We start from the raw sequence: 21,734 nt of genomic DNA, 5'->3' as shown, positions 1-21,734 counted from the left end.
GAGGAAAGAAAGGATGTGCTGTCACACTTGTATCTATAGGAAGAAACTACAAAAAGTGCCTGCAAAGGGTTTGATTTAAAGTTTTATGGCTACTTTTATTTATACTAACACCATTATGATAGCTTTCTACAAAATTATTTGAATATAAATGCAGTGAAAATGATTAAAATTAATGTGTAAAATGCTTCTGTAAATAGTGTTTACCTAGCTCCGAGAATAGCCTTGGAGGAGCTTTACCCAGGATGTATGTGCTAATTATATCCAGAGGTCAAAAGTAGCATTTACCCTGAGTTTATCCTTGCAGAAGCATTTTTTCACATTCTTCATCCTCATAACAGCTGTTGCTCAGACACTCCCAAAGTCCTATCCCTCCTCTTTCATCTTCCTCATCATCTCCCCACCACCAAAGCCATTACTAGTACTCCTGCCCTTTCTTCTGAGACCACCCAGACTCACAGGCAGCTGTTGCCCCAGCGATAAACCACACCTGTCCTCTACAAGCATCCACAGCTGGGGCAGGAAACCCCTGGAGCTGGAGGTTTTAGTGCCCTGACTCCCGGGCTGGTCTGATGGAGTTTGGTTCAGCAGCACATGACAAATAAGTGTGACAGCCTGAGGGCTCATGTCATGCTTACAGTAGACTCAGGACTCAGGGGCTGCTGGGATGCTAAGCTGACCTTGTATCAGCTGACTGTGACCCTGATCCTGTGTCAGCTGAATCAGAGCTTTCCCTTCAGGGCTGGCGGGTCAGCTGTGTGCGTGCGTGTTAGCGTGTGCATGCCTCAGCTTTGTTTACAAGTTGCTTGATTCACAAGAGCATTCTTTTCATTTGAGAGGGTAGAGAGAGAGAGTGGTGAATAACATGCAGGAAAGAGCCAATGTTGGATTTGATCCTGGCCAAGAGCAACATCTTTTCTGCCAAGAAACGCTTCAGTGCAGTTGCTCGTCTTTTAATAAAGATGTGTAGTTGTGATAAAACTGCAGTATCCATGCTGTTCTCTCCACCATGCACATCTTTGACTACTGCCCCTTTGTCCTTAAATGATGCTGATTGGTCCGGTCATTGTCACACCAGGAAATAAGCATATCAGTTTGAAGCTTGGCACAATCGATCCAGCTGCCAGTCCACTGTCTTTGCAAGGTTAATGTCTTAAATTAGCTCTGCTTCTTTGTTCCTCAGTTGATCTCAATGTTAGAGACAGCATTTCCAATATGGCAGCCACCATGGCTTCAGTAACCAGCTGGCTGACATACAGTGACAATAAAAAGTTTTCACTCCCTTGGACATTTTACCCTTTCATAGCCAAAATAATTTGACTTTTTTGACAAAAAGTAAACAGAAAAAAAACATCTTCAAACTTCAGCATACTATAAATTAAATAGAAATATGTAATGCCAAATAAGTGACTGCATAAAGATTCATTCCTTTCAAGTCAGTATTTAGTAGAAGCACCTTTGGCTTCAATCACAGCACTGAGTCTGTGTGGATTGGTCTCATCTTGATACTGGGTAGGTTGCACAGAGATCAGGTGTGAACATCCATTTTTCAAGTCCAGCCTCAAAATCTCCATTGAATTGAGGTCTGGGCTTTGACTCGGCCACTCCAGAAGATTCACCTTGTTGTCTTTTAACCATTTCTGTTTAGCTTTTGCTGTATGCTTTGGGTCATTGTCTTGCTTCTCCCAAGCCGTAATTCTCTTGCAGAATGAATAAGACTGTCTTCTAGGATTTTCCTGTATTTTGCCGCACTCATTGTACCCTCTACCTTTATGGGCCTGCTGCTGAGAAGCATCCCCACAGCATGATGCTGCCATCACTGTGCTTCACAGTGAGGATGGTGTGTTTGTGGTGATGTGGAGTGTTCGGTGTCTGCCAAAGATAGCATCTCATCTGATGGCCAAAAAGAACCATTTTGGTCTCATCAGACCAAGAGACAAGAGTTGTTTAAAAAAAAAAAAAAAGACAATTATTCTGGGGCAAAAACTCAAAGGGGGGTGAATACTTTTTATAGACACTGTAGTTCAGACTTTATCCAGTACTTTCTACAATCTTTAATAGACCTCATACAGACCCAGAACAGACTGGCTATGCACTGCAAAAACCGCCTCAAGGTACAGCAGTATTCAGCAGAAGTCCAGTTGTCATCTGCATGAATGTATCACCATTAGCAAGACATAGAGATGCACCAATTGTGAAGTTAGGTCCAATACTGATACCAGTGCCTCTCTATTACTTCTTTTGGTGTAAGACTCCAAAAATGATGACATTTCTGTCATTGTTTACCACAAAACACTTCAAGGTTTTCCCAACTTGTCATTTTCTCTGCCTGAAAAACCTCTTCTGTAACATCACTTGCCAATATGCTGAAGTTTTTCAATAGGGCTGATATCATAGATACTGATGTTAAACTGATGCATCCCTAGCTACTAGAGGGATAGCATGCATTGCATCAGAAGTCGAGTGCAGTTTGTAAAATGCAAGAGCTCCAAATTAGTCAGTGTTTCCACCGTAAAACTAATTTGCAGCTTGCTAACTTGTCAGAGAAGATAAGAGGGGGTACTATTGCCACCTATCATAATGGAGATGAACATACTTTCCATCAATATACCAATCGTCCTCTAGTGCTTGTATACTGGGATGATATTAAATGGTCTGATGGAGTTTTACCTGTAGCTCAACTTAGCTGCATGTAAACATACTGAGTAATGCCTGTTGAAGCTGATGTGCACCAGGTGCTCCATGAGCTGAAGGTGTCATGTCCTTCCTGCCCTCTGTGTCTACAGGAGGAACCAGGTATCACTGCATCATTCATAATCTGGCCTGTCATTGTGTGGCACTACATTATTCATCCTCTGCTCTTAACCCTCTGATACCCAGCCCTGCTTGACTGCCAGTTCCCGTGTCGTGCTTTGGTGTGTGCCGTGCATGCCAGGAGTGGTGTAGCAGCTCCTCGCTTACAGAGAAATTAGTAGAATTCTTTTGTTAAGCTTCGAAATGCCCTTTCTCAGCTGACAGGGAGGGGGAGGAGCACGTGGGGCCAGCGTGTGTGGAGCTGTCACAATCCCTTTTGTGACTTGTGGCCAAACAGGAGTGAGCACAAACGCATGTCAACATGTCAGCCTGTGGTTTGCGTGTGAGACAACCTGTGTGTGCATTTAACCGTGCGTGTGTGTCAGAGCCGGCAGATGGTGGTGTGACATGTGTCAGTAGTCTGGCTTTAGGCGTTAAAACACAGCAGGCTTTAGAGCTGAGGAAAGAACATCTCCTCTCCTCTCCTCCTCTCGTCTCATCCCTCCAGTCAGTCAAACATATGCTCCCCTCCTCTCTCAGCACTCTCAAGGTTTCGGACATGAATGGGCCTGTTAGGCCAGGCTGTGCGCTCTGTTTTCCGCTGCATTGGGTGTGATAGCCCAGAGGCCATCGACACACCGAGTAATTACACACAGCTCTGACTGTCTGTCTTCATCTTCTGGGCCTTATATCTCTCATGGTCACTGGCTTGTGTATAACTCCATGTAAGAGTGTGCGGGCAGACTCCTATTTTCTGCCTGGCTGGCGGACGAGTCAGGACCGTGGGTGCAGCAGGTTTGATGCTGGTAGAAAGATTTTGAATTCTCTCTCAGAAATGCTGAGAGCTAACAAGTATCCTTAAGCACAAAGCAGCAGTTTTACCAAATTTCCTCCTAACAGAAATCTCAGGCAGTCTCTCCAAGATAGAGCGCTCTCAGAGTCTGTGTGTTTCCAGGGAGTGATAAAACACGTGTTGATCAATATACTGATCATTGAGCTCAGGGACCTGAGGGATCAGCAGAGCCATACATCACAGACTACTCTGACACCTCTCCCTGTCTCTCTCTTTCCCTGTAGCAGAATTCTCAAGTATCAGACCAAATACATAGTTTAGGTTTTTAACTAGACAGGCTGGTGAAGAAATATGATCCATATGTAGTATTGGCTTGTAGATTGACACAACAACATGCAAGGATATGGGCGGATTAAAATGAGGCAGATAAGATCATTTAAAGTAGTTGATTAGTGCCAATATGCCTATGAGGCGAGGCATCTTACCATGGTGGTCATCAGAGTAACTCTGTGACTGTTGAGTGGTCATCAGAGTAACTCTGTGACTGTTGAGTGGTCATCAGAGTGACTCTGTGACTGTTGAGTGGTCATCAGAGTAACTCTGTGACTGTTGAGTAATCATCAGAGTAACTCTGTGACTGTTGAGTGGTCATCAGGGTGACTCTGTGACTGTTGAGTGGTCATCAGAGTGAATCTGTGACTGTTGAGTGATCATCAGAGTAACTGTGGCTGTTGAGTGGTCATCAGAGTAACTCTGTGACTGTTGAGTGGTCATCAGAGTAACTCTGTGACTGTTGAGTGGTCATCAGAGTGAGTCTGTGACTGTTGAGTAATTATCAGAATGACTGTGACTGTTGAGTGATCATCAGAGTAACTGTGACTGTTGAGTAATCATCAGAGTAACTCTGTGACTGTTGAGTGGTCATCAGGGTGACTCTGTGACTGTTGAGTGGTCATCAGAGTGAATCTGTGACTGTTGAGTGGTCATCAGAGTGACTCTGTGACTGTTGAGTGGTCATCAGAGTAACTGTGACTGTTGAGTGGTCATCAGAGTGACTCTGTGACTGTTGAGTGGTCATCAGAATAACTGTGACTGTTGAGTGGTCATCAGAGTGAGTCTGTGACTGTTGAGTGGTCATCAGAGTGACTCTGTGACTGTTGAGTGGTCATCAGAATAACTGTGACTGTTGAGTGGTCATCAGAGTAACTCTGTGACTGTTGAGTGGTCATCAGAGTGAGTCTGTGACTGTTGAGTGGTCATCAGAGTAACTCTGTGACTGTTGAGTGGTCATCAGAATGACTGTGACTGTTGAGTGATCATCAGAGTAACTGTGACTGTTGAGTAATCATCAGAGTAACTCTGTGACTGTTGAATGGTCAAGAACAGTAAGTTCAACTCTTTGATCTATAGGCTGAAATATATTAATAATGGTTAGTTTTAACAGAAATATTTGACAATAAAACACCCAGAGGGTTCATATGAATTACTTTGCCAAAGATTTGGGGGTATACAATTTTCAATTGGTGATTTAATTTACATTAGATTTCTATTATCTGTAGCTAACCTTTTACTGAACTTTTTTATTTCTTTAAAAGGTATTTTAAAGTTACAGTGGAAGTGTTACAAAATCACAAGACATTCTTCTCCTGGAACCAGTCACGGAGAGTTGTTACTGACATAGATTAATGTGGTCTAGACCCAACCTGTATGAATAAGCTAAATGAAACTTCTAAATTTAATAATAAAAAACACCAACTGATGGATATTTTTAATGCTTTGCCCAATATCAGTTATATTTCCCTCTTCTATGGGAGGACAGTGTCTGGCAGTGTTTACTCAGAGGGGGGTGCTGTGTCATATATGATTCCTGCTCTTCTGCCTCATCTGGTGAGCAGTCCAAACCAGAGCCAAATACCATTTATCACTCCTGCTGCCAGACGCCTCAGTTCAATAACACAGAGAACAAAGGGGGAAGAGAAAGATGCACAGGTGCAAACACAGATGCTGGGAATTCACACATGAATATTCAACCGGGTACACAGTCAGGTACAACTGGTCTATATTTACACACCATCATATAATTAAGCAAGTTTTCTTGTTTGTGAGCAGCTTAGGTTGATTTCAAAAGACCTTCAAACACTGTAGAAAAAATTATTCAGTTGACAATGATATTTGGGTTTTAGATTTCTTCTAGACACTCTGAAGAGAGCTCCTGATTTCATAAAAACTGCACTCCATAAGGTGTACTTTTTCAACAGTGAACCACCATTTTTGTTTCACAATGAGGGAGCAAAACTGTTAAAAGTGGCCTTCCTGGTTTGTGCTGTGAGCTACTTGCAAAGCATTTCTGGGAGCAGATCGCAGCCAGTGGCAGAGAATTATTTTGTGTCTGGATCAGTGACTCTGTCATGGCACCAGAATGAGACATGGACTGCTACAACTTCAACATTCAGTATTTTGGCTTTAAACAGTGTCTGAAATATTTGAGGTAAAACTCACTGAAAGATATGTGTATGAATAACCATTTGTATGTAGACACTGCAATGCAAAAATTGTACGTATTGCACCTTTAAATGTGATTTGATAGAGTAGAATAATAAGCCTGCTGCTCAGCTCAAAGCTACTCATGCTGGTTTTATTGTAAGCTGCGTCCTCGAGGTCTTTGTCTGCACGACCTTGGCTCCTGGTGGGATTGAGTGATCATTCAGAGTGTCAGCAGCAGTCTGACCTCTCTCTCTTTCTGTTGAGTGGCTGTATGTCTGTGATTCCTCCAGACACTAGCATTGCTCTGATGGATGCTCCAGGCCAAGGTCCTGACAGAGATGGAGGGTGATAAAGGGAAGAGTTAGGGAGAAGGGAGATATCTGATCAATGGCTTCGTTAGATTGCATACACAGAAGAAAAGCTACTGCTTATCTGTGTCAATATTTAAATACAATATTGATTTAAGTAGTTAAGTTCCCTCAAGTTATAAAAAGATATTTAGATATTTAGCAGATGTGTTGTATTCTTTGAAGATTATTTAAATGGAAGGAAAGAAGATATAGGAAAAATTTTATGATTCTAATTTACTGTACCTGAAGTCTGTGATTGTATCATATCTCATGGTGTCACATCACATTTTTACTTTACCTTTACTTAACCAGAAATTGTCCTTGTTAGGACAGGAAGCAGCACAGTTACAGTTAATAACAGGCAATGGGAAACATACAAGTACAAAAGTGCACTAGGCCTCATGATAATATTAGATAAGCACAAATTTGTCCGAATTAAGCCACAATCATAAAAAATAAAAATCTAGGAGAACATCTACAGACAGATGTATCATATCATATTGCCTTGAATCTTATCATATCATATCATATATCCTATCATATCATATCATATATTGTGCCATGTTAAATATCATGTTACTTCACTTTAAAGCTGAACAATTTGGGGAAATAATCTACTTGCAATTATTTTTTCCAATACTGCAATTTCAATTTAATATGCAATTGTTTTCTGGGTTCCTTGTCTCATTATTTTCAACAGATAGGAGCAATTAATCAGTCTATGTAATGACCAACACAATAAAAGATAGAATAAACTAAGGCCAAACGATTGTGAAAAATATTTAATTAGGATTATTTTCAGTCATATTGCAAATCGGATTTTAACTGTTTTTTTTCAGAGGGAATGATCATTTTCATGCCATTTTCATTTTGACTGGAAAAAAAAACAAAATAAGGAAAGTAGGATATTTTTGGCAAACTATTCTAAGAAGTTGAAACTTAAATGTTCACCTGATGTGTCAAGCAAAATCTCTTTGCTGCAAAATTAGTGTTAAACTGGTATTTTATCACACATTTTGGTTAAACAAATATTGCACCTTCTGCGATTTGAAAATTGCAGAAGGGCATATTGTGATTAAATCTAAATCTTGATTAATTTCCCAGTTCTACTTCATGCCACGTAACGTCACATCTCTTTGCGTCATATCATATCATGTCATATAAATCATATTACTTCAAGTCACGCCACGCCACTTCATGTCTCTTCAGGTCATGTCATATACAGGGCAGCCCCTGGCCAAAAGAAGTCCCTAGGCAGACTCTGATATGAGGCCCCCCAACACAGCCATGTATTGTATTGTACCTCCTGGGTCGTATATCCTGTGTTATCTAATCATAATGCATGCATTGTTTTGTATTATAGTATTGTGTTGTATTGTTTCATATCTCACGGGTCACACAAGTAACATACTGCCTTCTATATATCTATATATCTTATAGTCATGCATTGTATTGTTTAGTACCGTGCTCTATTGTATGGTATTGTCTCATATTGCATCCAGTTGTATTGTGGGTTCCTCTGGGATTCCCACTCTTCGTCAAAGTTATTGAAGTTCGAGGGTCACATGTCACGGGTTAATTCATGGCTAACAATTTGGAATTCCTTCTGAATAATCCATGCAAGGCGAAATTTGTGCAAATGGAAGTTGTGGAAGTTTGTCCTGAGTTTTTGCCTGTCCTCCCACAGATAATTCTCATCTCTGTAGTAGTCTTTTCAATGTTCTTTGTAGCGTTATTTCAGTTATTTGGATTGTAGAGAGAAGCTTATGGCCATTAGGCTGACATGAAAATATTAGTGTTTTGGGGGGACAGAACTTATCTTGATCTGAAATTGTTGTTTTGCAATTATTCTCGTTGATTCCCTGCCTTATTTGCACTCTGCCCACTAATCGTCACTGATCTCCCAACATTCCTTGTGACTGAGCTCCCAGCGTGTTGTTTCCTGGGGCTGTCAGGTTAGGGGCAGAAATAGCGGCAGCTTCTCCATCCCCGGGGACGCTGTCAGCCTTGCCGACCCTGGCCCCTGTTCTTATCACCTGTCTGCTGGGGGCCGTATTCTCCTGGGGCTCCGGCCGCTGGATTGGAGTCAGCGGATTACACTGCTAGTCTGCTGGCTATCATTAGAAAAATGACTCAACTCCTCAGCATGGGAGGGGATGGAGGGCTGTTAGAGGGCTCTGTAATGGGTTTCAATGGGAACCGCTTGGCTGTGTTTAACAAGAATGAATGCTCTGACCCAATCTGATGCAGTTACATAACAATGCTTCAGCTTCTGAGCTGATCGTTTACCTGAATTGCTTTCTGAGGTGCGCTTTTTTTATGCACATGTTAAATCTTTAATTACATCCTTTTAATCCTGCAGGAATCTTTGCTATGTACCTCACCTCTGTCATGAACAATTCACCTTTTATACAGTTAATAGTCCTTTTAAACCATGGCGCCATGCTTGTACACCGGGTGGTTTTAGTGATTTTGAGGCCCCAGGCAAAGAGTAATATAGAGCCTTTCTATATTGCTAAAAACAATCATAGTCAATGAAAAAATATTTTGAAACATCTTTTTTCAGTTAGCAAAGCCAGAGATCTACAGGTCATACCTAAACCTCAGTTACAAATAACAACCGTAACACCCATCAGTCCTTGCTTATCAACTCTTAAAGCAGTGTCAAAACTTATATTCTCAACTGGATATTTTAACATCTCTTGACCAGCTGTAGATTAAGAAAATAAAAAATACTCACTATCAGTGCAACAGCCAATCTACTTTGTTATCCACCAATTTATTTTTTTCAGTATGTTTATAGGGATCTACCTTACTATAATTTGCTAGATATGAAGACATTTTTTGATTTTTTGTGAGGCTTGGACTACGGTTGGGCGGTAATATAGACATGTGGTAAACCACGGCGTTTAAAAAATAGTCATAGTACTCTTTAAATACCATCATGAAAAAATCTGTTTTATATGTGCACATTTATTGTAAATGCTTTAAGAGTGTATGTCCTTTTCCAGCAGCAGCACCACTGTCTTTGAAGACAAAAATCCCATAAATGATGTAGGCCTCATTTGAACCTGTCTAAAGAAGAACTTACTTGTTATGAGTGGCACCACTCTTTGACACTGTCCTTTCATTTGTTTTTTTGTCACCTATGGATATTAATATGTGCTGGACAGTCCAGTATTCATGAAGCACACAGTAACAGAACAAAGCCATCGAGATCAAGCAGACAGCGATAGGTATTTACAGCCTTCCTTATCTGATTTAAAGCTACTTTAAAAACTCTACTTCGCATTATCAGATCCTACCTGGTATTTTTGGATTATTACTTTTTTTAAAGAGCTGAACAAGAGAAAAAAGAGCACTAGTGCGCACATAGAGAAAAAAATAAACCTTCATTAAATCATCCACTCTGTAACATAAAGTTAACCAGTAAAGTGTGTGAACAACACTGCAACTGTATATTACTTTCACTAATAAAGGCTAAATGCCCTTAAGAGGCATTAAGGATTAAATGAAAAGCATGCAGAGGTGCTCACTCTGCACTTAAGCTGGTGCTTTATCTGATTGGCTACTTACATAGTTTGATTTTTGATCATGTGGTGTTAATACTCTACACCGCAGAAAACCATTGTGAAAGTGTAATGGAAAATGTAACTCCCACCTTTACAAGCCTTCCGGGGCTGGCTGCCAAGAAGCATCCCCAAAGCATGATGCTGCCACCTCCACCTGCCTACAGTAAGGATGGTGTGTTTGCGGTGATGTCAAACATAGCATCTTGTCTGACGGCCAAAAAGCACCATTTTGGTCTCATCAGACCAAAGAACTTTCTTCCGCTTGACCATGGAGTATACCACATGCCTTTTTGTAATCTCTTGTTTTCTTCAACAGTGGCTTTCTCTTTGCCACTCTCCCATAAAGCTTTGACTGGCGAAGAACCCATAGGTGTCTTGGTGGCCTTGTACACTAGTCTCCTTCTTGCAGGGTCACTCAATTTGTGAGGATGGCCTGATCTAGGCAGATTTACTCATGTGCCATAAGCCTTCCATTTCTTGATGATGGACTTAACTGAACTCAGGGGGTACTCGGTGCCTTAGAAAGGTTTTTGTATCCATCCCCCCCTTTTCAATAACTTCTTCTCTGAATTGCTTGGTGTTCTTTTGTCTTCATGGTGCAATGGTAGCCATGAAAACTTATTAACCAGTGACTGGACCTTCCAGACACAGGTGTCTTTATACTATGGTCACTTGAGGCACAGTCACTGCACTCAGATGATCCCCATTTCACCAATTATGAGACTATTAGCACCAATTAGCTGGACCTCTGTTGAATTAGGTCAGTTGCTTTAAAGGGGGTGGATTTGTTTTAACTTTGTCATTAAAGAGGTTTTTTGGTTAAAAAAACGGGGTAAAACATCCAAGGGGGTGAATACTTTCTATAGGCACTGTACAGTTTTGACATGTACCTTAAACATATACATCACATTTAATATAAACCTGTAATGCCCTAATCTTGAGGCCTACTTTTGCCAAATTGTAGCAGCGATACCTCTACTGTGTGCCAGAGGTTTGTTTTGGCTCATGCCCAGAATGTCAGCACTGTAAATTATGACCTGTGTGTTTTTCCAGTGGGACCTGGCGCTCGCCTGCATGTATGGCCATTTGGCCCCATTATGTCACACTCACACTCAATGAGATCTGTGTAGCTAATTTGCTGTTAGAACAAAAAATTTCTTTCCTTTTCCTTGTCTCTCACACAAATGTATAATATGCTACTTCCAGAGGAGTGTCATTATTTGGACCCCTGGCTGGACATTTATCAGTCCGGGTAGCAGTTCCCAGTGGTGCTGCCAGCATTGTGAACCAAACAATGAACTAACTGAGAGTTGAGTGTGGGAGACTGGGGCCGAGAATCAATCATGCTTACATATTCCCAAAGCCCACACTCTTGTCTCGAGCAGGAAAGTAAACTACAGTCACGCATACATTATCTCTTGCAGCCATGGCAGGATGTATATCTGCCCTCAGACTTGCCTGCAAACACATACTGCTGCAGCAAACACTATGCATACCTTTTCGTCAACTTCTCAGCATGCAAACAGTGCTATGAAGCGTGCAAGTCTGTTGGACTTTTTAAGTGCTGCAGGTCCTTTGGGATTCATCCAGTGAAATGGAATCAGTGGCTCTGTCACGCCAGCACATATGCTGCGACTGAAGCAGCAAAGTCCTTCAGTGAGCTATTCAGGTAAGCAGTGAGACCAGCTGGTCGTCCCGCCCCCCCCACTTCCCCATTATACCCTCTTCAGAGTGCAGGGCCACTCAGATGCTCCTTAAGGAAGATGGAGCAAAATGAGAGACTGTGGAGGCAGATGTTCTGGCACCGACCCAGTACTGGGAGGGCGGATATCTCTGCTGGTGGATGCAAGAGACTCAGTTTTTAGCCAGATGGACTCTAAAGAGCCTCTAATAGCCAGAGAGGCCTTATACGAATACATTTTTCTAACTTAATCAACGTCCAATTAAATGATTATTTTGACCTTCATGCTTGTCAGAAGTGGGCACAGATGATCAAATATTTAACTGTGATAATGTTAATCTCTTAACAAAGATGTAAATGTTGATTACAGCAATCTTTCCATAATAGAAGTTAATATTAGCAGTAATTTTTAAACATCATGAAAGAATGACAGTATGCCCTTGGACCCTAAGAGTGTTTTCTGCTTGTCATGATTATTAACAAAGCTGCTTTCAGAGTCAAAGTCTGAATCAGTTTTTTTTGGCCAAGTATAATCACACAAAAAAGGAATTCTTGTCTATTAACATCAGAATGTACATTTTAATATCACTTTTCTGGTTAGAGCTCAGCAGGAGTGAATCAAAAAAGTTTATTTAATTGTAGGTTTGAATCAGTTCATGGATCTTTGTGCTTGTAATGTGTTTGGATTAAATCTTTCACTAGATTTGCATCGTGGGACCCTTTCCTCTGCAGCAGGACCATTTTTGTTGCAGTATTAAGATTAGGAGAGTACAGTAGAGCTTCAGTAAAAGCAGAATGGGAGAACTTGACTTTTTGACCATGAAACATGGCTTACAGGCTTTAAAGGGTTTGACATGTAAGTGAAAACACAGTGAAGGAAGGGGATCCTTCCTCTTTCTAACCTGATGCAGCAGAGTGTGCATTTGTGTGTCTGCCTGTATGACTGTGTGGAAAGTAGAGACAGTGGGAGACAAAGCCTGGAGCTTACGCAGCTTACAGTGTAGGTGTCAGACCTCACAGCTTCAGACGGCGTGTTGACAGAGCTGATCTTATTGTGTGAACTGCACACAGTTCAGTCTGAGACCCAGCTCTGATGAAGGCTTACTGAATGAATTAGAAAACTTTTCAGTGCGAAATGAACTCTCATTGAGCAGAATGCTGAAAGTTATCATAATGCTGAATTATAATGATGTTATTATATAACTGGAATTGATTATTTCTCATCCTGAGGATGATGTTTGTGTGACACACTTATCCATCCCACCTATAAAAGTTATACACCCCCTTGGATGTTTACCCATTTATTGATTTTATAAATCAATCATGGTCAAGATATCACCACCTTTAAATCAGTATTTAGTAGATGCACCCTTGGCTGCAATCACAGCACTGAGGCTGTGGATAGGACTTAATCAGGCACATCTAGACACTGCAAAATTTACTGTGTTCTTCTTTGCAAAAATGCTCAAGCTCTGTCAGGTTGCACAGGGCATGAATAGCCCTTTTCAAGTCCCACCACAAATCCTCTGTCTGGACTGAGGTCTGGGCTTTGACTCATCTACTCCAGAACATTCATCTTATTGTCTTTTAACTATTTCTGTGTAGCTTTTGCTGTATGCTTCAGGTCATTGTCTTGCTGGAGAGCAAAACATAAGTTTCATGTTGTAATGTGGGCCATTTTTCATTTATGTTTTAGAACTTGCTGCGGGCCGATTGAAAGTAAGCAAAGGGCCGCATTTGGCCCCTGGGCTATAGTTTGGACACCCCTTCTCTATATGTTCAAGTTGGTCAGCCTTCACTGAAACTAGCAGACAAGACCTTTGGCATACCCTTATGCATGAGGCTGTAGTCAAGATTGAAGATTCTTTATTGTCACTGTATACAAAACAAGGAGATTCAGTTGCACTTTGAGAAGACTTTTAAATCTCACACAGTCACTCCCTCACTCACTCAGCTACATGCATTTAGCCACACAATTGCAAGTGTATGCAACTAGGCTAAAATGACATGAATGATTGCACTGAGTTTAATAAGTACTGGATAAGATAATGAATAAAGACGTGATATAACTTGACTATGATATTGCCTAATTATTGTTTGTCTTTGGGGTGTCAGGGCCCTGATTCTTCCCTCATGCTTGTGTGATTTTATTCATATGAAAAGTGCTGGAAGCTACAAACTCCACTCTGTGACTCATTCACAAGACTTACTCTTGCAATCTGTCCCCAAAGTGCATCTGTATATGGAGAAGAGGAGTTTCTGCTGCAAGAAAATTTGTATTTGGGGGAGCTGGTCTATTTTACCCCCTTTATTCATGCAATAACAGGGATTTATTACTTATTTGGACATTATTATAACAAGTGGTAATCCTCAATACTTTGTGTTGACACTCCTCAATGTGTACTGTAAACAGTTTGATATCCGACAGCTCAGACTGCATACAAATGTGGTTTGGAATGCCTTAATATGGCTTGTATTGGTTTAAAAGAGCATCCTATCACCTGACATGATCTGCAGTATTCTGCTTGTTAATAAAAATCATTATGTCCATCCAGTCTCTTTCAGAGTGATGGGAATGGTTGCTCCTTTTAAAGATCCAGATTATTTGTCTCCATTTAGAAATACAAATCAGTTCTTTGGTTTCCTAAAAGCTTTTCATTTGGTACCATTTTGAATATTATATATTTCAAATAACAATAGAAATAGAAAAACAAGGAATTATGCCTCAAATGCTCCCTTGTAAATTTTCATCTTGAATTGAGTTATGGTTTTAACCCAACAACCACTTTTCTTTGCAAAGTAGTCAATCACTGTGTCCTTCTGCATGTTTATGGCGAAGTGTGGGAGAAAAGCTGTTAAAGAGGTACCGTTAGCATTGTAGCCTTTGGCTAGTTTGCCCCTTTTTTTCTTATGGCGTTGCAGCATATGCAAGCTACAGTTAGAAAGCCATGGAAATGATGTGTAGGCTGTTGTTTGCATAAGTGGTGGACAAGTGATTTCTGATATCTTGTCCTCACTGAAGACGTATTGTTAATGCACAATATGAATTCACCAATAAAGTGCTGTCACTTGGTATTGCCAAAAATGTAAACAGGGCCTTCAGTTCTTTTTTGTAAGAAGACTGAATATGTTGTGGAAATATTCATGGTTATATGCATCAGTTCTAAGTGTAGACTCATAAATCGCACCGTAGCAATAATAACCTAGTTGAGTTAAGAAATAAGTAATAAAGTTTGCAAAAAAGATTAAATAGAAGATACAAATAATAATAAAAAGTGTGTGTTTTTGTCTTCTGCAGCTTCTCACCAAGGCTCTCTTGGTGGTGAACGAAGCTCTGGATCAATCCGGTGCCAGCGATGTCGAGAGGTGTGCAAAGGAGAGGTGGTTCGAGTGCAAGAAACCCACTTCCACGTCAAGTGTTTTACATGTGCCGGTAAGATATGAGAGCCTTATCGACAGTTACAACACTGCAGGTGTTAAAGCAGACAAGCAGCTGTGACTGTGGACATGCTAAGAAATGTTGTCAGAGTTAAACAAGATGGGTCTCAGATTCCAAGAGTAGGAATTGAGTCATCTATCTTGGTAACACACACCAATGAACGCATGAACACACTGATGAACATGCACGCATCCCCTCGTTTATCCGTCTCACAGTGCACATGCTGGGTTTTACTATTAGTCTGTGGAGGAGGTTGGATGGGATCAGAGATGGTGCCTTGCAGGGGACGTAAGCTCCTGCTAAGGTAGCTCATTATTACCCTGCCAACTTGGAAAGGATTTCCCCTCAGTTGTATGCTGTGGTCTAATGAGACTAACTCAACAAGCTTTGCCGTGCTACAAGTGGGCACGTCAGACGTGGTGCTCTGCATATTTTGCTTTTTTTTATGTTTTATTTGTACAAAAAATAATTATTCTAATTCTATCTATCTATCTATCTATCTATCTATCTATCTATCTATCTATCTATCTATCTATCTATCTATCTATCTATCTATCCTGCTCACATGTTGGGCTTAGCAAATTCTTTTGCTCGAATTCATGCTTGAAGCTGTTTGCATCAATAAAATGAAGAGGCTGATGATCACATGAATGAGGGTTTTTTTTTGCCTCAGCTTGATTACAAAGCCGACATATTCAGGAAAGAAATGACCCCGGGCTTTCGTAAACACAATGCTGACATTTAAACTGCTTGTACATTTGCAGACTTAAATGCAGCAAAAGCAGCTTATAGTTCAAATATCTGCATGTACACATTAACTCAAAGGAATGAGGACCGTTGTTTGTCATGGTTCTGTACAGCCTTAAGCAAGCCTGCTCAGCATTATATTAATCATTTTATTTTAACAGCCAGGACAGTCATACCTTTATTTTTGTCATTTTTAGATGACCAAAAAGTCACCTGATAAATTTAGAAGAAATGTGGGCTCAGTTCATAGAATTCAGTTGTGCTACCAGTGCTGAGGCCTGGAGGGCAAGAAGCTTTTATGGGCAGCACTCCATAGGTGATATTTGGGGAAGGGTGATTGGATAAAGGCCCAGTCTGTCATAGATGTTAGAGGCAAATCTGAGCAACAACATAATAGGTGGGCACCACTGCCAAGGAGCAATGCTAGCTCAGCAGGCGGCTGTTATCATGTCAATACAGGATTGTTCACTATCAGTGGAGTCAGTTGGTAAATTAAACTCTTGCCCAAGCCAGTTGGAAGAAAAGCAATTTTTCCACAAAGAAAAGCTTGCTATTGTTTGCTCTTGTTTTTATAAAGAAATTTTCTGATAAACTGTCACTATTGCTGCATCCAGTGATCATATCACTGGCCACCAATGTTGACTGTAAATAATGACACATTTTCATCTTAGGAAGTAAAATATGGCTCGCTAGGCATGCATGAAAATGAAAATGCCAATTTTCCCTTTGCCTCCAAAACATTCATACACATGCGTCAGAGTTTGCTTATTGGTGCACACGCTTTACCGTCTAGTCCACAGGTGTCAAACTCAAGGCCCGGGGGCCAAATGCAGCCTGTGGGACAGTTGTATCCAACCCACAAGATCATACGATCTTTCTATTATAACTGGCCTACCAGTATGAGGTCTGCAGATTTCCTCCATTAAACGTGTAAACTTTACCTTGATGATTTACAATATCCTTGTTAAATCATAAAAATCCGAAATACTAAAGAGTAAAAGAAGTTATATAAAACATCAGGAAAGTGGGAAAAGAAATTAATGATATTTTATATTTTCAATTTTGCATCTCATAATTCTGACTTAAACTTATGATTTTTACTTTTTTCATGTTTTGACCTTCAGCATTCACAATTCAAAGTACTAAGTGATATTTTTTCCTTTTAAACGTGTGATTTTGATTTTCTATCCCATTTATTTGCCTATTGAAAGCATTATTTTGCCTTTAAATTACATGTTTTGACCTTTTGAACTCATAAGTTTGACTTCATCTCCAGAGGTGTCAAAAGTATTCACATTCATTACTCAGGTAGAAGTTTAGATACTAGGGTTTAAAAAGACTTCTGTAGAAGTTGAAGCATCAACTCAAGCTTTTTACTCAAGTAAAAGTATAAAAGTACTGGTTTCAAAACTACTTAAAGTATAAAAGTAAAAGTAATGTAAAGGGAAAAGATTTCCATTAAGTACAAAAGTTTAGGCTGCGCCACAGGGGCCAATTCCATTCTACCATTTTATTCCATTGCATTCTACCATTCCATTCCATCATTCCTATTCATTATACTTTCCATTCTGTTCTACCATTCCATTCCACCATTCCATTCCATTCTACTCCATTCTATTTCATTCGATTATACATTCCATTCCATGGCATTCTACCAACTCCACTGCATTCTACCATTCCATTCCATTCCGCCATTCCTTTCCATTCCATTGCATTCTACCATAGTGCACCACCCCACCTCCCCCAAAAAACATTTTTCTAAAGGCCATAAAGACTATAATGTTATATTAAAATGTTAATGTTGAAAAATTTGGGATGCACCTGTTTCAGCCGCATTTATGCCCATTGAAAACGCATTTTAGTACAATGCAAATACATTCAAAAACCATATATGTGTACTACCAACCTCCTCACTGGTGCTTGGTTGGGACATTTCGCTCCAGTTCTCTTGAGTCTCTGCCATGGACATCTTCCTATTAGGCTGCATACGTCTGCTATTTCCTTGCTGGTGTGTGACGTGATTTGTGTCATGTCCGAAGGTGCAATGGATCACGTACAAATCAACAGGGTGTCAGAATGGTATTATGTTCATACTTCTCATCCAACCACAATTAAATTCACTCTATCCAGGTGGCGCGATTTATCTGGATAGTTTTTCGGGTTTTTTATTTGTGTTTTTTTTAACCATGCCAAGCCAGAATGGAAACAAGCTGAAATGAAATAGGAGTAACAAGCTATTTTTAAAATTGAAGGAGTAGAAGGTACAGATAATTGCATTTACAATGTAAGGAGTAGAAGTAAAAAGTCAGCTGAAAAATAATTACTCCAGTAAAGTATAGATACCCCAAATTTCTACTTAAGTAAGGTGACAAAGTATTTGTACTTTGTTACTTGACACCTCTGTTTATCTCAGACTTTGAGCCTTTAAACTTATCATTTTGACTTTTTTCACTTCAGAATGATTTATTATCAGTGCTATGTATATTTTTTTTATATTTTACTAGTAGTGAAAATGAGGTTGACAGTTTATAGTTAAATGTTGAGCTTGTTAGGCTCTTACGTAAGGTCTAAATTCAGAATCCATGATTGACTTTAACAATTCTGGCCTAAATAGTCCGGCCCTCAGGACTTCTCATCGGAACAAATCTGGCCCCGGACTCAGTATGAGTTTGACGCCCCTGGTATAGTTTGTTATTATAGACTACATTCTTTGTGTGGGAAGTGGCGTACACCAACTTCAGTCCCTGTTTGTGCGTACGCAGTGTTTCTACATAAGACCCCTGGTCAACAGACAGTTCAGATTAAAGCTTTGCAAGATGGATCCTCCAAATTTGGCTAAAAATCCCATGGTGTGACCGGCCATAGAATCTAGACAATTGGTCAGCTTTGCAAGGTTAGTCATGACCCACTGACAACAGCTTTTTGCCCTACATTTGGGTCCTGGGCCACTGGTTTAGAGCGGTTTCTTTGGACAACTTGCAAGTTGCTGTCACCGCTGAATGGCTAGAATTGTAAGGAATTTGGTGATTTTTTTCTCCACAAACTTGGTCAAAATTCACCCTGCTGGTTAGGAAAACTTGATGCACCTGATGGCTGTTTCTAATCAGCTGGTCTGGGAGGCTATATAGGGAGCAGGTTGTTCCTCAGCTTAGTTGAGTTGTGTGTGCAAGAGAGTCAACACCATCAGTTAGCTCTGGCCAAATTTCAGTTGGTCTGTCATGACTTTTTCTTTCTTTCCATTTTAACCTTTCATTGGTGAGATGAATAACAGGAAGGTAATCACTCACTGGCTGTTTTTCACTTATTTTAAGAAAAATGCACATCATAGGCAGCCTCCAAATGACTCAGTAAGCTGAACAATCTAGATCCCAATCTCTCCCTGTTGATCTTTTGAAGCCTTATGTTTTATATAAGTCTGCTGTTGTCGAGGAGAAGAAGCAGCGTTGGCTGTGTTTGTGACTGTATGAGCAGCATGAATGTCTCCACAACAGATGAACTCACTGAAGGCTTTTCACTGGAGGCTTGTTGTTTCATGCTCCCTGCGTGTAGCCGGCACACACATGAAAACACATGTATACAGTGCAAGCATGCACTCAGGCACACAGGCGTGCACATCCGTACATACGTGTGCACGCTCGCAGTGGTTGTGAGGGGTTGCTGTGGTAACGATGTGAAGGGGCACCCAGGCCCTGGTTGGTGGATATTCTCAGCATCTCTGTGGTGCTATTAACCAATCAGGAGGCTCTTTTCTGTGCCCCAGAGAGAAAGGGGGGGTGAACACAGGAAGCGAGGAGGGAGGAGAAGAAGGGGGGGTGGGAGTGCTGTTTTTGTGTCACCTAAACATTACATCATCACTTGAGTTTAATACTAATCTGATCCCCACTTCCTCCTCTTCCTCTTCATTTCCCCCCTCTCTCTCACTCTCTCTGTCAGAGCAGCAGTACAGAAATGGAAAACTGTCAGGGATGAGCATCATGTTAAACACACCTATCAGGCAGCCCTCCCTTCTCATGTTCCAGAGAGCTCTCCACATCCCATGAGGCAATGGGGCTCTATTGTGCAGCCAGGCTCTGCCACATCCCTGCCCATAATATATCCTGTATGGGCCCCTGCACAGCCAGCACTTTTCTAAAGCCTTTATTGTTCATGTGTAACCCTGCTTATACACAAACATGTTGCATGTTCTTTTTCTTTATTTTCATTGGCTATTCTATAATTATTTGTGTTGTGATTCTCTGCGTTCAATTAGCTGCCCTGTGTATTATCTGTGGCTGAATGGTAGAAGGATTTAAGATCACAGTTCTATATTTGATCTCATTTTTTTCCCCTCTCCCAGTTTTCCCTGCTCTGTTTCCCCCCCCCTTTCTTTCCTTCTTTGCTGATGACAGTCACCCAAGCGTGAAATCAATTTCTCATCTTGGGACAGGATGACATTGGCATGCGGGGCGTGCGATTTGGAGGCTAATGGCTAAAGTGTATTATTCCAACACAGCAGAGTGACAATCCGCCACCAGCAGCTGATTGCCTTATCCGCCGGGTGTGTTTATGAACTCTTCAACTGGGGCGTGTTTTAACATTCGATCTCATTCTTTGCTGGTTTACCCAGGCTGTTGACCTTGACCAATGATACAGTGCCTATAAAAAGTATTCACCACCTTGTTTTACCCTTTTATTGATTTTATAAATCAATCATGCTCATTATAGTTTGGCTTTTTAAACAAGAATATAAAAAAACCTCTCTATTGTCAAGATGAAAAAAAGATTTCAACAAAGTATTTAATCAATTAACACAAAAATATGCAAGGTAAAATAAATGATTTCATAAACATTCACCCCTTTTAGAGTGACTGACCTAATTCAACAAAGGTCCAGCCAACTGGTGGTAGTCTTATTATTGAATGGAGATCACCTGAGTGCAGTGAATTTGTCTCAAGCTATTGTAGTATGAAGACACCCGTGTCTGGAAGGTCCAGTCATTGGCTAAGCAGTATTCCTGGCTACCATTACACCAGGAAGACCAAAGAACACTCCAATCAACTCAGAAGAAAGGTTACTGAAAAGTTTAAGTCAGAGGATGGATACAAAAAGTTGCCAAGGTACTGAACATCCCCCTGGAGTTTAGTTAAATCATCAAGAAATGGAAGGAATATGGCCCATGTGTAAATGTGCCTAGATTAGGCCTTCCTCAAACTGAGTGACTGTGCAGGAAAGAGACTAGTGAGAGAGACCACCAAGACACCTATGACTCTGAAGGAGTTACAAGCTTCAGCAGCTGAGATGAGAGAGACTCTGCATACAACTGTTGCCCTAGTTCTAAATCAGTCAGAGCTTTATGGGAGAGTGGTAAAGAGAAAGCCTCTGTTAAGGAAAACTCATTAACCCCTTAAAGCCTGAAAACACAAATTATAGCCAGAAAATTCTAATTTTTTGGACTGAAATGATTTTTTTAACTTTCTACTGAAACCCCCAAAAATCTGAATTTCTATAAAATTAAAATATATTTTTTGTATCTCATTTAATACATTAGGTGTTTTTTTTAGTAACTGATAATTCACTTGAGGGCATTTTTATCATTTATCAGATTGTATTTAGACTGATTTGTTTTTAGTAATTTATTGATCATATTGATTAGATAGAGGTATCATAAAAGTATTTATCAAATATGATACAACAGGCTTTAAGGGGTTAAAGCTAGACTAGAGTTTGCCAAAAGGCACGTGGGAGACTCCATGATCAAGGGAAAGAAAGGTCTTCTGTCTGATAAGACCAAAGTGGTGCATCTTGTTGGACACCAAACACTGCACATCACTACAAACACACCATCCCCGCTATGAAGCACGGTGGTGGCAGCATCATGCTGTAGGGATGCTTCTCAGCA

At 40.5% G+C, this 21,734-nt stretch overlaps 1 protein-coding gene across 4 annotated transcripts in view; it reads left to right on the top strand.

The window, feature by feature from the left end:
* Positions 1-21,734, top strand: part of ablim3 (actin binding LIM protein family, member 3) — a 94,784-nt gene that overhangs the window by 479 nt on the left and 72,571 nt on the right. For all 4 annotated transcript variants that reach the window (XM_041797556.1, XM_041797555.1, XM_041797558.1 and 1 more), the window contains exon 2: positions 14,969-15,103. In XM_041797556.1, the coding sequence (XP_041653490.1) occupies positions 14,969-15,103 (135 nt within the window). The remainder of the gene's footprint in view (positions 1-14,968; positions 15,104-21,734) is intronic.

Source organism: Cheilinus undulatus, linkage group 10 (assembly GCF_018320785.1).
Source record: "Cheilinus undulatus linkage group 10, ASM1832078v1, whole genome shotgun sequence".
In the NCBI taxonomy this organism is placed as follows: Eukaryota; Metazoa; Chordata; class Actinopteri; order Labriformes; family Labridae; genus Cheilinus; species Cheilinus undulatus.
The sequence above is the reverse complement of the archived record's forward strand: the minus strand, read 5'-3'. Positions and strand labels throughout refer to the sequence as shown.